General features: G+C 42.6%; 1 protein-coding gene across 1 annotated transcript; it reads right to left on the bottom strand.

Annotated features, from left to right (window-relative positions):
* Positions 1 to 2,436: 2,436 nt before the first annotated feature.
* On the bottom strand, positions 2,437 to 16,482 carry acvr1ba (activin A receptor type 1Ba). The gene is made up of 9 exons (XM_034536764.1): positions 16,203 to 16,482; positions 8,261 to 8,491; positions 7,902 to 8,156; positions 7,419 to 7,649; positions 7,110 to 7,277; positions 6,345 to 6,501; positions 5,576 to 5,700; positions 5,304 to 5,434; positions 2,437 to 4,823 (listed from the first exon to the last, which is right to left on the bottom strand). The coding sequence occupies exons 1-9, from the start codon at positions 16,264 to 16,266 to the stop codon at positions 4,698 to 4,700; spliced, it is 1,488 nt and encodes a 495-aa protein (XP_034392655.1). The 5' UTR covers positions 16,267 to 16,482; the 3' UTR covers positions 2,437 to 4,697.
* Positions 16,483 to 16,839: the final 357 nt, after the last annotated feature.

The raw sequence follows: 16,839 nt of genomic DNA, 5'->3' as shown, positions 1-16,839 counted from the left end.
TATGTCTAGATACTGTACTAATATATATATATATATATATATATATATATATATATATATATATATATATATTTAAATTTATGATTAATCTCTGATTTTTCCAATTCATTTAGTCAAAGTATATGTAAATTAAAACTTGTTCTTGGGTTCCTTTCTTGAGAAGATAACAGTCTTTGGTACATGGCAATCAGTATCAGTCTTCTTACTATGATAATGACAGACATACAGTACATGGATGCATTAATAGCTCTTCCACCCTTTCCACTGATACGCCTGGGGAGTGGGGGGACGGGGGAGAACTGAGTGTAGAGGATACAAGCATCATTAACTAGCATCAAACTAGATAGCATCAAGTCATTCAAACAAATTCAATTTCAAATGTAGTATTTATTTTATTAGATTCAATTATTAGATTATACATCATCATATGTTGTAAAATGAAAAGTAATGAATCCAAGGAATTAGCTAATTAGAAAAGAATCAAACAAGAATTGAAATTCAAGATATGTGTTGTATATTATATTAACTACACTTAAGTAGGGATGAAGTTTTTACAATAACTACCAGTTGTCCCGTGGCCGGCAGAGGATCACTTCCTTCCTCTGTGCCCAGGTCGTGTTGTATCTTTTGTGTTGTTTATGTTGGTTAGTGACCTTATACATCAAATACCCCATCGGCCATCAACAGTACCTATTGGTATGCTTCTGTTGAGAAAGAAAACCAATGTAGAGAGACATTAAGCGAGTCGTTGAATTCATTAATTTTAACATACAGATGATTTTGGGTTTGGAAAAATCCCTCTTTTTTCTTTTGAAGATACTCAAAGCAAGGCAGGCAACTGGAAGTACGAGTCTGCCAGTAGATGGCAGTATACGTGTATGTAAACCATACATTTATTTATATTTACCTTTGATAATTATCTAGGTTATTGACACAGATGTATTTAATGCTGTTTATTTTCCCTTATATTTGATGTTTATAATTAGCAACCTCATGTATTTCCTTTGTTTTAATAGTGTCATTGTAGAATCGCACATTCCTACATGGATGTGTTGTTCATTGAGTTATAAATAAGGACATTTGAAAAATGTTTGAAAAAAGACAGTTGGTTTATTCTTTATTATTAGAATATTATTATTAATATTAAACAGCCTTGAGAGGACCTCTCTTCAGTTAACACCCTGTCATACACTGCCTGTGCTTCCCATTGTTACCTTCATTACTATATCATCACTGTTATGTCATAATCATTCAACATCTAACCTGTTCGGTTCTAACTCTTCTGACAGGGTCTCAGCCCGTCCGACAAAATCACATCATAATGTAGGCACTTTGGTCTAAAGAATGATATAACACTATATTGTGTGTGAACACTATTTTAGGAGTTGACTGAGTTTTTGTCTAAAACTGAAACATGGAAGCATGCTACTCTCACAAGATGTCTCACATGGTTTATAGAAGTCAAATGATTGTTCAGTGTTGTTGCCTGTTTTTAGCCGTTTGTCTATATCTGTGCATGTATAATCAGATAAGTCATATTCATTGTATTTGTAGACGCCGATTCCGGTATATAAATATATTAATTGAGGTGGTTTGCTGTTCCTGTATAACTGAGCCACAGGGCTATTGGGTCCCCCAGGTCACATGTCGGTCACTAACACATTTACAGGTCATGACCTTCATTAGCTAAGAGCAGTAGCTCACATGTACTTCTATCTGACGACATCTGCACACGTCTAGATTAGCAAAGCAAGACAATCTTTGGTATTTTCTAATTCTGAATGTAAAGCACACGTTAAACACTCCGCTAGAAGCAGAAACCTTCAGAATGAGTGCATTGTCATTACATCATGTGAAACTGATCAACTGCAGTGTTATTCATGAATGTATTGTTCAAAACAAGATCAATTACATCAGATATGGTTAATATTTGTAGTTCTGTTTTCTCTGTTGACACCACGGCCACTTACGCCCGAGTAGACACACCGTGGCTGTAAAGGCAGACTAGTTGGTGTGATGAAGTTTTGTCGTCTTATTAAGCCACTCTTATTGTTGCCGTCAACTTGACCCCAGTTATCAAACCTCCAGAACATGATTCTATTCTTTCTTTTTGGACTTAGATCACATACACCTCCCCTTAAACTCTAGAAAGACTATTATGTGACTGAAAAATATGTAATTCTCCATAAAATCTTGTTTACAACTGCCTCTTTTAAGACACTTAAACGTCATAATTCATATTAGGGATACTTCCAACAATATCTCTTAACCATGTGCTAACCACAGACATGAACCAAAAACTCATTCAAAAAAACTAATTGACTTCACATGGAAAAAAATGTAAAAAGTAATTTACCATATTAAATATAACTGGAGCAGAACTTAATGAAAACACGGCATGCCGTCTTGAATGAGCACCACAGTTGAAGTCCCAGATAAGAAAAAGAGGAATTTATTGTATATCATCTATATACACATTTTTAAACCAATTCTGAAAAGCACAACATGATTTTTGAAATGTTGAAGTATTACTTATGAACAGGATGTCTGATGGTCATATACCAATGGGCAACAAATCAAACATGGACAGGAGGGTTTTGACAATTTTGGTTCAACTGACAGCAGTCTCCCTATTTTCTCTCCCAGCTCTCCTCCTCCGATCTGCTGGCTGAACTTGCACCATGTTAATAGTAGCAGCAACATTTCTGGGGTACACGGCCAACGACCCCAACAAAAAAGAAAACAACCGGTAGTGAGAGGGAGGAGACAAGTCTTACGTTTATCGACCTCAGTGCAGAGGACCCAGTGTTTGAGACGGCATGCAAAATGGGATTTGAACAGGACAGGGGGCTTCAGGATGAAGTGATGACATGATTAACATGAACTAACGCCCGTGTGGACATAACAGTGCAGAGCCCAACTGTGACAACCGTCAGTGTAATACTTTCACAGATTAGTCTGCAGACAGACTCAAATAGAATGAAAACATGCAGGTTCACTTTCGAGCATGTTAGTCTTTAAGGGTAAAACCACTCCGCTACTTTAAACACCGAACCGTCAGCTCCCTGTGGGTGAACCGTCAGCAGCTGTCTTTGCTTCTGAATAAATAGCCATCGGCATCATCAGAAGGTTACATGAGGAGTCTACATATTCCAGTGTCAATGAGAAAGATGTCACCCTGGAGGACATTTCATGTAGAAACAGATCTGCATTACTGAACTCAACAAGCAATTCCAACAATTATACATAATAACAGGTTGCAGCAAAGTTATCTGGGATCAGTAGTACCACCAAATTGCCGTGAGAGGAGCAAGTTAAAAACAAATTCCAGCAGATGACAGTCCATTTCCTGGCAGTTAGAAACCATGCAGAGAAATCAAAACGGACCTCTGAAAGTACCGTTAAAGCAAAGATCACTGTTCAGACGTCCCACTGATGCTTGTGGCATAAGAGGGGCAAACAAATGCATGTTTTATATACAAATCATATGTACCCATCATCAGTAGTGTCTAATGTCAAAAGAAAACACCAATTATGATGTCTTTACACAAAAACTCAAAAATATATTTTTTAAAACAAAACAGTATTTTCCATTGCCATTTCATACACCTCTTATTTGCCCAGTGGACACGATGTTATCGCCCGTCACAAAAGGGGGTTATGGCTACATCCATATTTGCGCTCAGAAAACATCCCCTTAATCTGACATCTGAAAGATGGTGAAGACTTGGACTGAACTACAACATTAATGTTCATGTCATATTAGACTCTGGCTTGTCACATCTCACAGTGTTCATCAATATGAAATAAAAACTATCAACAAATAAATAAAAAGTAAAAACCATCCCAAACATTATCCCCGACACATTTTAAACTAACAGGACTGAACCACATGGGTCATGCGATACCTGCAGGTGGAACACATGATGAGGAAGCTACAGTTGAGTGCATCTCGTCTCCATTTGAAGGATATTCAAGTGAGGGATTAAAAAAGCAAAACCTGGCTGTTCATGCTTAAATGTCCCATTACTGGATTTGTCTACTGAGCGCCAGCCGACAGCAGAGGACATCTTAGTGTCTCAGAAACATGCTAGTAGTCCAGACTCCTTTTACACACACACACGACTAGAAACAGTGCTTCAGCCTCTTTTCCCCTTACACATGCGCACGCACACACACACACACACACACACACACACACACAAACAAACAAACAAACAGCAACATAATGTGATGCTGCATGGCCAGTGTTATTATTCTTAAACATAAAACATTCTTGACTCTTCTGGACAAGGTTAGTCCATCATGGGACATATTTCAGAGAGGTAAAAGAGATCAAACTAAATAATCCTGTCACTGTACAGTAGTAGTAATTCCTGCCATGGGAAATGGAGAAAATAAAAAAAAGGTTGATTGTGATATTAACAGTGGTATTGCGGTAATGTTGTGGGCCCATGGAGAAGGGGAGGTTGAAGGAACAGGGAGGAGACACGAGGAACAAAAGAGAGGCTGGGGGAGCGTAAAGTCAAAAAGGGGAAGAGTGACTCAGTAGTTTTGGCTAAAAAGGTGAGGTAGGCCTCGTCACAACTTGGTGTGGCTTTAAAACTGGCAGGGTTTTCATTTGCAGTCTGTCTTTAGTGTTTGTTTCCTATGGGAGTGTGGTCTGGTTGTGCGTCTCCAGCACACCTTTTCGCCGCTCACATCTTGACGTCCTCCTCCACGCTGAGTTGAGAGAGGGTCTTTTTGATGCGCAGGGCCGTCAGTCTGGCGGCTCCGTTGGCGTACCAGCACTCCCTCATGATCTTACCCATCACACGCAGCGACTGCAGGAAAGGGAACAAGAATTTGGTTTAGTCCCAAACCCTGATGCTGACGTAGATAGTTTTTCCCCAACAATGGAACTATTTTTTTTTTCAAATGGTAATTAATATTTCCTGTAAAATCTGCAGCCTGGTCAGTTTAATCTCTGGAAACAAAACCACCACGATCGTTTTTTATTAAACATGTTTTTCAATAGTATATATTTGCTATGTTGAGCTCTGCATGTTCTGAAAGGATATAAAAACATGTGATGTAGGATATAGGTTAATTTAACACATTGGACACAATTATAACAATGAGATTAAATAATATTCATTTAATACTCTCCCACAACAATGATTTAGAAATGAGTTGCCAGGTCACCCTGCTTAACACGATATTGCCCAACTGCTTTCCTATTCAGCGACACAATGCATCTTTAAAAAAAAAACTAAAAAAACATCCGCTATTGGTGTGTAAAGTGTCTATTCAGTGGGAAATACCTCGTAGCTCTGCCACCAGTTGGGCACATTCGGCCTCAGTTTCTGGTCACACACCAGCTTCCTCATCTCCTCTATGGAGGGGTCAGAGGGTACGAGGTCGTAGTAGGGTAGCTGGTACTCCTCGTGGATACCTGGAGTAGTGAGGAAGCCTTCTCAGTCGCTGGTTTCATACTCCCGTTCATTTGACAAATTAATTTATATCAATTTCATCAACCCCCCACATCAGCTGCTGCTGCTGCTGCTGCTGCTGCTGTTGTCTTTTGTGGTCTTACCTCCTGCATTGCAGCGACGTGCAATCTCCCAGTACACAAGGCCCAGCGCGTAAATGTCAGCACACTTGAAGGAATCAAAGTGTTTCATGTTGATGGTTTCGTCCAGGACTTCTGGAGCCATGTACCTGGAGGCAGTAATGAGCGATAGCTTCCATGAGACAAAGTAAACCATTATAATAGATGTTGTAATAATCTTAGTGAGTTAAAGTCATTGTAATGTTTTGGGATAATAATAAATGTCCCTTGGAAAAATGACTTATTCCTTAATGACCAATACATCAGCACAAATGAATATACAAAAATGATCAAATCAAAAGAGCTTAAGCAAATTGATCAATAAACGACTGACTTTTCAAAGCATGTTACATTTTCATTGATTTAAAAAAGCATATGGCTATTTCTCCTCTCGGACTTTTCTACCGCTAAGTGGCACACAGCCCAAAACTCATTGGTCTTGCTGAAGATGGAAAAATGGCACACAAATTTATTATTATTTATTATTATTTATTACGGTTGAATAATTTCCTAAAAAAGGAACTATTTTCTGCTTTACAGCAGCAGGACATTGTTGAAAGTCAAACTATATTCTACAGTGACGTGTTCATTGTTATGAAGAAACATGCCAGTGTGGCTCATTAATGTGATCTTGTCATGGAACCTGTAGACAATGAGAAAAATACAGAATGTAGACTTTAAAAAAAAGAAAAAAAAAAAAAAGGTGCCTTATGTCTACCACCACTTTTGAATGAATGACTACGGAAACATTTACCTCTTAGTGCCTACGCGTTGGTTCGGCGCTATATCGATTGTGTCTGTGATGGACTCGTGGCGGACTGCCAGGCCGAGGTCAGCGATGGCACACATGCCATTCTTCTTCACCAGGATATTTTTAGACTTGAGGTCTCGGTGAGCAATGCCAGGCTTACCTGCAGGAGAACAGACACATCATTTGCATCAAGAGCTGAGCAGAAAGAGCACTTGCTTGTTATGACTTAACTTTCTAGTCCCCGCTGATTATTCTTATCATCTCGGCCTGCAGGATCATGCGATCAGGCACGTGTGTGCCTGCATGCAGGAGTTTGTTGCAGCAAACTAGATCATATTTGGGATGCCCAGTTATGGCTGAAAGGACCTCTTGTATTTGCCGTTTGTCACATCTGCGCAAAACACCTTTTCTTGCCTGCGTACCTCTCGGCCCACGGTCTGCAGCTCACTTTTATTGTTTTGTAAAGCGTATGTGGCTACTACCAGTACCCACATGGCGGGTTTCATTTTGTTGTTTGCATAACGTGTTTTATACAATGAATTAGAGCCGAATGCATCACTGCTTGATTTTGAGTTTGAATGAAGTGTTTGACGGCATGTTACAACACATTGGCCAGATGGGCGTTTCGCCAGCTGTGGGTTGTGTTCATTTAATCAATACAGCAGTGGTTGTTGCAGACACACCTAGCAGAGAGCTGCACTCTATTGAATGTACCATTCTAATTAGTTTATTCATTTATTGTGTGCTGTGCGTGACAGCTGATCTCACCTTGAGTGCCAAGGATCTCCATGTGCAAGTGTGCCAGGCCGCTGGCAGCTGACAGTGCCAGCTTGATCATGCCCTCGATGGTGACAGAGTAGCGGTTAAGATAGTCAAAAAGAGAGCCGTGCTCATGATAGTCTGACACAAGCCACAGCTGAGTCCATGTACCATTGTCTGTAAGAGAGCAACAAATAGTCAGACATCATGCACATGTAGATTTATCAACAATGCTGCTTTAATTGTACGTTTTGGCTAAATGCCTGAAATGTTCATTTAAATGGTCCTCGTCAACACGCAGCCCACAAACATCTTCACCTTTATTGTCTGCTGCAATGAATCCTAGGATGTTTTCGTGGCGCAGCATGATCGTCTGGTAGATCTCAGCTTCTCTGAACCAGGAGCGCTCCTCTCTGGATGAGAAGATCTTCACGGCCACATCCCCTCCTCTCCACTTCCCTCTCCACACTTCACCAAAACGTCCCTTTCCAATGATCTCCTGCAGCACAATGGTCCTAGCCACCGTCCGCTGCACAAACAGAGGCAAACCTGCAGAGGGCAGTAGAGACAAACAAAACATTAGCCGACATTCCCTGTAGACTTGTTTTGTGTGCACGCATTGGGTACCCTCAGCAAATTCTGTGTTGCAGTTAAATAATCATTAATTTGTGTAGCTATAAAATGACACAAAGACTGTTTTGCTGACAAAAAAGGACACAGACATTTAAGAAAATGTGTATCCCAAAACCACTTTATTTTCATTACATTAGTATGTCACATCAGAGGGCTGCTTGCACTGACCAGAGCCTGATCCCGAGGTGGACATGTCATAGATGAGGTCCTGCAGGGTCTTGTCCTTAGCCAAGTACAGATGGTCACAGGATGGGTCCTCTACCTCCAGCCTCTGCCTGTGGCTATAGGCCCTCTGGTGATATTGGAACAGGAACACGCCGACCATCAGCAGCACACAGAGGAGGAACACTGGCCCTGCGATGACCGCCACCAGCTCCACCGGCCCCCAGGAGCTTCCTGAGCCAGACCAGTCCTTTGTTGGGACTAAGAAAGCAAAACAAAAAAGAGATGGAGAAGCGGTTACTTTAAGGTGAAACTGTGCAACTATTGATGTGCAAGAGCTCTGCTGTTTGATGACTGTGCCTCACCAGGGACTTCAATACTGTTGCAGTAATCTAAATAGCAGCAATGCGTGTTGAGCAGGCCTTCGGCGCTCAGACAGTAGAACGGTTGTCCAGGGGGGACCAGGTTGTCCCGGTTGATACAGATGCGTACGTGTTGCTCCTTCCCCTGGATGTAGTATGTGGAGGCCATGCAGGCGCCATCAGTTTCACACTCATAGCCAGTCTTCTCACAGTTTGTGCAGTTACACCGTAAAGCTGCGGGGAAAAGAAAGAAAGAAAGAAGTAAATATCAATTCATCAGAGAGAGCCATGAGGTTTAAAATATATACGTTTCACTTCCCCATTATGTCCAGCAGGGGGCAATCTAACCCCACAGTTTCACCAAAGGATCTAGAGATTGAAGTGTCCTATTCAGTTGTGGGCATTTTGTGACATGCAGACACAGAGTTTGAAATTTAGCCGCAGCAGCCAGACGACCCTGAAATCAGATCCTTTACTGCAGATGAACCCAAACACACAGGGTGGAGACAGACCTGCCCAGGGGGACAGACAACGTGAAACCCAACAAGGGAAGAGGGCTCCTGCCAAGTCCCCAATGCAGCATTCTGCTCCCTTCCTCTCCCGTCTCCCTCATACTGACAGAGCGCTGCCACTATTTAAGCTAATGAGACAGGAGTTTCATTTAATACAGCACACTCTTGCGCAGGGACCTATAAAACCAGACACAATGGAACTATTGCCGCCGTCATAATAAAAACTACGGTGGCCCATCGATACAATCAAAAGAGGTCAGTGCCAGAAGGTTCATACAAATCTGCCACATCTGAAACATAGCCAGAGTCAGTTGGGCAATCCGAGAGCAAGAAACTGCAAACCGATTAGATTTGGAGTGAAATGTGATTTTGAGTCATAGAACACATGCTTCTCGTTTAGAGTAAGGTCAGCTCAAAAGGCTACTTCCAAGGTTTTCTACAACCAAACAGAGCACAAAGCAGGACCCGGCAAGGCTAGATGAGACTGGTTTTCACATGGTAAAACACTCTGGGAAGCAGTTAAGCTCAACTGAACCTCTGTCAGTGGTAAATGACGAACTGTCTGACTGACAACAGGGCCGTTAGTGAGGCGTGACAGACCAAGACACGATTCTTGGGCAGAAAACAAAAAAACTAGAACACTAAAGACAAAACACTGGACTTGGCAAAGACAAGATCATCATAACAACAACAACAAAGACACAAAGCAGAGAGGAATTTAAATCCTTATTCCTCCCTCAAAAAGAGGAGGCTCAGCAGCGGTTGGACCACTGACAATACCTGGACCAGAGGAAAGAAAAGAATTTAAGAGTGGCAAGCTTCCACTAATCCTCCGTGTCTTATCCTGAGGGCTTCTTTGACCAGATGAGCACACTCATCTCCCCGGTTTGTACCAACTTGGGTGTCTGCAGATTTCAGTACATTCCTGAACCGACCGAGTCGTCACGCGATTAGGCTTTACTTCAGTTCTTAAAAAATAAATAAAAATACTACATATGCGTGATAAACTGATTGCGCCATCAGCATGCAACACCCAAGTGGCCACAACCACAAACCATGGTGTGAGCATATTTTTGTTTGCAGCGTATGCCGATGGGGCTCTGCTTGATCACCGAGTAGTGACTGGAAATGTGGAACACTTGTTTCAGTTACATTTCTCGTCCGTTTAGTTGTTGCGTGCGTGCGATGCTCTCCAGGAGGTGAGCGGAAAAGTGGCAGGAACTCTTGGTGGAGTGCGTCCAAATTCACCACAGTTCGCATGCAGATGGCATTTCCTGCAGATTACACAGAGGTGAAGCAGGCTGGGCCTGATAAAGAAAGAAAAACAAGCCGTGTGCCACGTCACGCTAATCTGCAGCAGCAATGGAGCAAATGGTTTAGCAAAATTAAACAGATGATAGGAGTAACAGCAGTAGGTTAGAACGCAGGGAGATGCTCTATATCGATCATCAAATGCAGACATCTTGACTCCTCTTGTTCACTGCTTCTTTAGACAAACAGTTCCTCACACCTCACTCGAAATACAGCAATGCAGTTTGATTTAATGTCCCTCATTTTTCTCATTAAAATCAAAACAGAAGGCTACAAAAAAAACTTTACAATAAACCAAATTGCACCAATATTCAGCAACATTAACAACAGCGATCTGATAAGAACACCATGATCTAGAATGAGCAGGCGCATCCATCACGGAGACTGTGTGTGGTAAGACAGATGTTACACAGACTTACAGATAGAGGAGGTTGGCAAGAAAACCAAACATGGCTGAAAACACACATTTCCTTCTTGAGCCTGCCATGGATGGTTTAAGGTCTACCAAGATTTGGTTTTGTGGTTTGTCTTCCCTTTCGTTAAAGGCTACCTCGTGGAAACACCATGTGTCGTCTGCTTCCACACAAGAGGAATCACTATGGGTGGCCAATATGGAGAACGTCTATGACAGATCGTCATGTTATATATTGACACAGATGGAAACCATTTATAGATTAAATTTAACCTGATTCACTTATCCAAATACCTAACAAATTAAGGTAATTCATCATTTTGAAAAACAAGTGAAAAACCTATACTCGAACGAAACAGTCCTGCTCTTTGGATTGCAACATTTCCCCATTACAACCAATAAAACCAGAAAGGGAAACCTCATTAGAATAATTTCTACCGGCTAAATTGCTGTGACGTGTCAGAATATAGTATATCATCTAGACCATGACACAATTCCCCAAATGACGACACGATATGAAACTAAGAAAAATTTAAAATGAATGTCAAGCAAGAAAGACATTGTTGGAATTAGTTATGTACTTGGGCACTAAGAAAGAACTCCTCGCCCACTGGTATTTACTGAAATGGCATGTTTGCACAGCGCTCTGCATATCACACTGAATTCGGAGCAGAAGTGTTACAAAGCTAGACTTGAAGGAATAATATCAAGCCTGGATACACATGGATACGAGTAGAGCCTGGGTGTATGCGTTTTTTGAGTCAACTCTGCTCTTGTATCCACGTAATTGGTGGTCTTTACACTGGTCCTTTGTGTGGAGATTAAGACGACATGAGGAGGGATTGGACTGGCCCTGCACGAACAAAGAGCAGAGTGGGGGAGCGCACTTCTGCATGGAGCAGCGTGGGGGGATGGGTGGCGCACGGGGGACCGACCATGGTTAACAGTAACAACTTTGGGGGGGCTGCTCCGGACCAGACAGGATGGGGGCTGGTCCCAAGTTGGTCAGGACAATACGGTGGGGAGGGGGCCGACGAGCGGGACTTACAGGGGCCCCCCAGCTGCGGTTGGGGTCTGCCCAAGTGACCAGCTGCGACCGTCATTAAAACCCAGTCTAGACTTTGACTTGCGGGAGGGGGTAAATCACAGGAAAAGGGAACCGTGGAGAAAAGGGGGACAACCCGGCGCAAAGAGCTGCTGGTGTGTGAAGTTCCTACCATTCCGTTCATGTTGAGACAGGAAAAGGCAGACAGAACGAGGAAGGGATTAATGGAACAGTGTTGCCACATGCCTTGGACCCAATGTAGAAACCACAGCATAGTCCCACTCCAAACAGCTTCACACTTTAACCGTAATGGTCGGCTTTTGTGAGTATGCTAGTGTAGACGTGTTGCTCATACCTACTCATGCGCAGCAACACAGTCAAAACAGGAGGTGAGCCTTCCCGTATGGTAAGATGATAGAGTCTGTGGAAAATAAGCATGCTCGCCACAGGGCAGCAGGGTTACACAAACAGTGGGTTTCTGGGAGCTAAATGACACAGACAGATGTGCGTGTGCACGGGGAAGAGCACCATTACCAAAATGCACTGGCTGAAATAAAATCCATAAAGATACCAGACTAAGAGCTGATCAAGACAAGCAGACGCCACCAGACAGTGTGAGTGCAAACACACACGGGTACACACACACACACAGTGTCCTAATCAATGTTAGGGGAAGGAGGAAAGTCATTACCTTTGTCTGCATCTCAGGGTCAGATTACTGATCTGATTCTAAAGTGAAGTCTCTGGGGCTGAGGCAGCATCTACTATCTCTACCAACCACCACCCTCCAGGCTACATCCCATCCTGTCTGCTGCCATGGATTAGTTTAAAAGGGCACACAAGTGTGAGCACAGGCTCACTTTGGACTTTTAAAACATTTTTTTTTACTGCTGCTTAAATTCCCAAACTGATCCATGTTGCCTCTACTATATTACCCCATTATGTTACAGTACTGTGAGCCAATGCATCTGCCATGTGACCGCAGAATTAAAAAAACATTCTGAGTATTAGCAGGAAAGACTTGGCAATTACACCTTTTATAGTCTTTCTATAACTGTCAAATAGGTTTTAGGATTCAAACCTAAATGTTTGGTAACAGACCAAAAGAACCTGAAGTATCAAAAGCTAATTTCATCTTTGACCAAATAGATGGTTTCCAAAAAAGCGTTTTATATAAAACGGTTTATTTTTTCATCTGGGGAAAAAAAATACAATTTGGTAAGAAACATTTCAGAGAATACCCAGCTCTAGCCACAGTTAGTTTAGGATAACCCAATAATGTAAGCTACAAAACAAAGTAAAATAAAATAAAACATGACCTGCAAGAACGAGATCAGAACACCATTTTAAAACAAAAAATTGTATGCATGTACAAACCAAAAAAAGATGATTATGTACTGTTATTTTGCATAATCAGATATTCTGACTCCAAAACAACTTCTGGCTACCATCATTAAAAAAGTCTGGCCTTAACGCTGGGTTGATGTAGGAAATACACAGGGACAGCCACAAACATTTATATTGAATCATATGCTCTTAATACAAATACTGCTTAAAAAGCACAAAATTGCATGGTATTAATCCAAAGACGATTAAGTGTCAAGTGAAACACACTGTTTTTAAGTCAACATGGGAGGCCAGAGAAAGGTGAAAGATAGTTTAAAGTGTACTTCTAGCTATAGATAATGTACACTCACACTAGATTCCCCAAGAAAAACACGTCTTCCCAACTGCCCTTCCCCAGATCACAACAATCAGTCAGCTGCACACCTTGAAGCTAAACATTACGAGGCAGAGCAGGTCTAATCTACATTCCAACAGCTGCCAAAAAAACAAATCAAACACCTCTACAAAGAGACGTGTAATGGAGGGGTGTCAGGTTCAGCCCTATAGACATGAACTCTCAGAGCCGCTGGGTCTGTCTGGGTGTACTGTGACAATAACAACATTCAAAGTATGGCACAAGCGCAGATGTCATTATACCACTGACATATACTCCATTAAAAAAACAAACTTTAAAAACACAAAGACAAAGTGTCCCGAGTAAATAAACAGCATGGATAATTGTGCAACCAAAGGTGAAATTGCCAGCTCTGCGGTGGTAGTAATCCCTTGCGGTCCAACATCAGTAATGGCGGAGCTGGGTCAGTCAGGGGCTACGCTGTCTGCTGTAGCAATTAGGGCCCTGTGCCTCTGGGCCAACGGAGGTCATTAACGACACTGGTCATTATGGAGAGAAAACTAGACCATCTCAGACCCGACTTGACCCCGACTTGCTCAGTCCTGCACTATAGAAACTGTTGTTAAAAACAGATTGTTAAAAAAGGGGAGGAGGTGTCTGGGCCAGGATATAACCTGCCATGTTATACATGGGACATGCAACTTAATTTAATAACAATTTAGCTACAGGGACCACACATTTGGGAACAAAACAATTTTCTCCATCTCAAGCATGGAAATATTACCTGTCCAAACTCTTCTCTTTAAAACACCGTTGAACCCAATACGTTTCAACCTTTCTCCGTACATTCCCTTGGCGCTGAGCTAATGGGCAGGTGTACACATGTTCCAATCTGACTAGCTCATGCTTCCTCAGCCTGAACTCATTCACATCCAATTTGACATTCAACAGCACCTGTAGCAGAGTGTAGTTCCCCAAACAGGTTAGGTTGGAAGTAGGGACTTTTGCGTCCAAGCACCTCGTGATTTGACACAAAGGCACATCGGGGAATGACAAGACGCTGGCGTCTTCTTGATAATGGCTACTAAAGGTTAGTGCAGAGTTCAAGAGATAGCAGGAGCTCATGTAGCCAGAGGCCTTACTTTCACCTGGACCAAAAAAAACAAAAAACACACAGCCCATGCTGAACCTTGATTCACCACCTTAAGATGGCAGTGAGTGAGTGAAAGCAGAAATGGGAACACAAATATTAGTACAGATTAAATTATGTACCTGGCCTTATATATGACAGTGACAGAGAATAGGAAGGGCAGGAGTAAAAGAGGGACACGCCCCACTTCTTGGCAGTGTGGTTGACGGCGCCCATATCACATTGCTATTGTGCTCAATGCACCCAGACAGACTGCGTCACACAGGCATATAATGCCCATAACACTAGTGACTCCTAATCCTTATGAAGTCAACAACACGTGACAGATTCATCAAAGCTGTGAGTAAAGCGTATTTTCACAGAAACATGCTTCATTCACCACAGCAGGCCTGGAGTCTGCTCTAGCTACTTTCAGGTGTGTCTGGTTTCATGGTGTAATCCATTAAATGGTGTGAAACCATGGCTCGAGACAGACCTGCGGGCCCCTTGAACGGCAGACCCCACCAGCTGGACAAACCCCATGTCATTCCCTGTGTGCTCAGGCCCACTCTCCCCTCGCACATCCCTGTGAATATTGGAGAAACCAGTCAAACATTGACTGTTCAAGTGTGATAATTTTTCTAGTATGCCTCAAAAGAAATGATTGGTCTGTGTCTGTGCTGCACCCTTATCTAAACTCAGCGAGGGAGGATTATTGATGTGATTGGTACGATGACTCAACCGCTTAAAGCAAAACATTAACTTGTTTTATTTCTTAGTGTATCTGTTGAGTGGTAAGTTGAAACACAGTAAAGGAGAAACGGGAGAAAAACAAATGGAGGTTTGCATAACCGAGAGAGACTCGAATGAAAATTCTACAATTCTGATGCCAAAACAAGTGTGTTGTTTGGAGCAAAGTAGACATAAATGCAAGTGTAGTCCAACATATGCCCCTGTGATGCGGTGGCATCAGCTGCTCCCTGCAGACGGAGAGGACTCAGGCTGAAGCAGCCCCATAACGGGCGCCTCAAAAGACCCCACTTGCCACATTTCCATCACAATGAACCCAGACTTCAACTCTGACTTCTGTCTGGGATGGCTGAATGCACGGCTGTTCTCACCCTATGCCAGCATTCACTTGCTGCTGGAGGCCACTAAGCAGCCTTTTCACTCCTTACAAATGGACACCAATGCAAGAGCTGCCAGTGTTTACTCTCAAAAACACATTTCATGCACACCCCGGGCTCGGCCTTCATTCAGCGACCCCTCTCCGCTCCATCCAGGGGCATACGGCACGTGACGCGCCTGTAACTGACCACATTACACACGTTTAACCAGCCTAGTGACAATCCAACAAGAGGATGTTTGGTAAACACGTTAGCATAACAACAGATAAGTTAGACATCGAGAGGAGACTGTGGGTTGTTAGTCGCCACTTGGTGCGTTTCCACGCCATGAGACATTTTATTAATTCAGTCTTGTAGCCCTCAAACGAGCCACAATTAGCGACAATCTTCACAGAGTCCATTATTATCCAGTGAGCTAGCCGACATTAGCTGGCGCCTCGAAACAAACAGCACCACCATGTTGTTGTTGTGCTTTTAGCTTCTCGTTCCGTGTTCAATAAAGACCAGGCTCACGTAGAGTTGTTTTTTGTCAGCCAACAAAAGACACAAACAAACAAAACGGCGTGACTTTTGGTTTCGGGCCAACAGCGACCGGGCTGTTGAGGTCGACGCTAGCTGGTCACGGTGAGCCAAATCCCCGACACGCAGCGCCATGACGAAGAGCGACAACAGGCGATGCCCGGTCCGGGAAAACACATCGAGACAAAAGCCGCTCACACGAAACTTACCGTCACCGAGAGCCGCCGAGCCGAGCAGGGCCACGAGCGCGAGAGCGATTTCTTTTAGAGCCATTTCATCCACATTCCCATCTCCCCGCGATGAAATGCGTCCGAAGTGTGTCGTTATCAACACGACCCGACCTGAAGCACAACCACAGTCCGACCGCACGCACCACACAGCCAAATACTAGCCAGCCAGCCAGCCAGCCAACCCGGCGAGTGACGCGTTTAAAGGGGAGGGCTGCCTGCTGCATGTACCCTTCTGCCACTGAGGTCACGGCTGTGTGTCGCAAATAAAAAGGTTATCTAATTTATCAAAAGACAGAGTGAATGTTACCAGAAGTATCTTTTGACTCAACAGTTAATACATCTTCACATTATCACTTTAATTGCAATGTCTGTAATATGATTGTATTATTTCTAAATGTGTAAATATGTTATATTTAAACGCTGGTGAATTTATACACTTATTTATTAAGTATTTTAAATATGAATATGATATTGCTATGTAGTTTTATGAGTGTACTAGGTTTTTCACGATTTTGTGGATGAATTTATGAACCATTAACCTTGCTTGAAGTCACATGACATGCATCTGATGAATCTAGTTGAAACATAAAATATATTTAGGGATCAAACTGGGTCA

This window comes from Cyclopterus lumpus, chromosome 7 (genome assembly GCF_009769545.1).
Source record: "Cyclopterus lumpus isolate fCycLum1 chromosome 7, fCycLum1.pri, whole genome shotgun sequence".
NCBI classification, from domain to species: domain Eukaryota; kingdom Metazoa; phylum Chordata; class Actinopteri; order Perciformes; family Cyclopteridae; genus Cyclopterus; species Cyclopterus lumpus.
The sequence above is the reverse complement of the archived record's forward strand: the minus strand, read 5'-3'. Positions and strand labels throughout refer to the sequence as shown.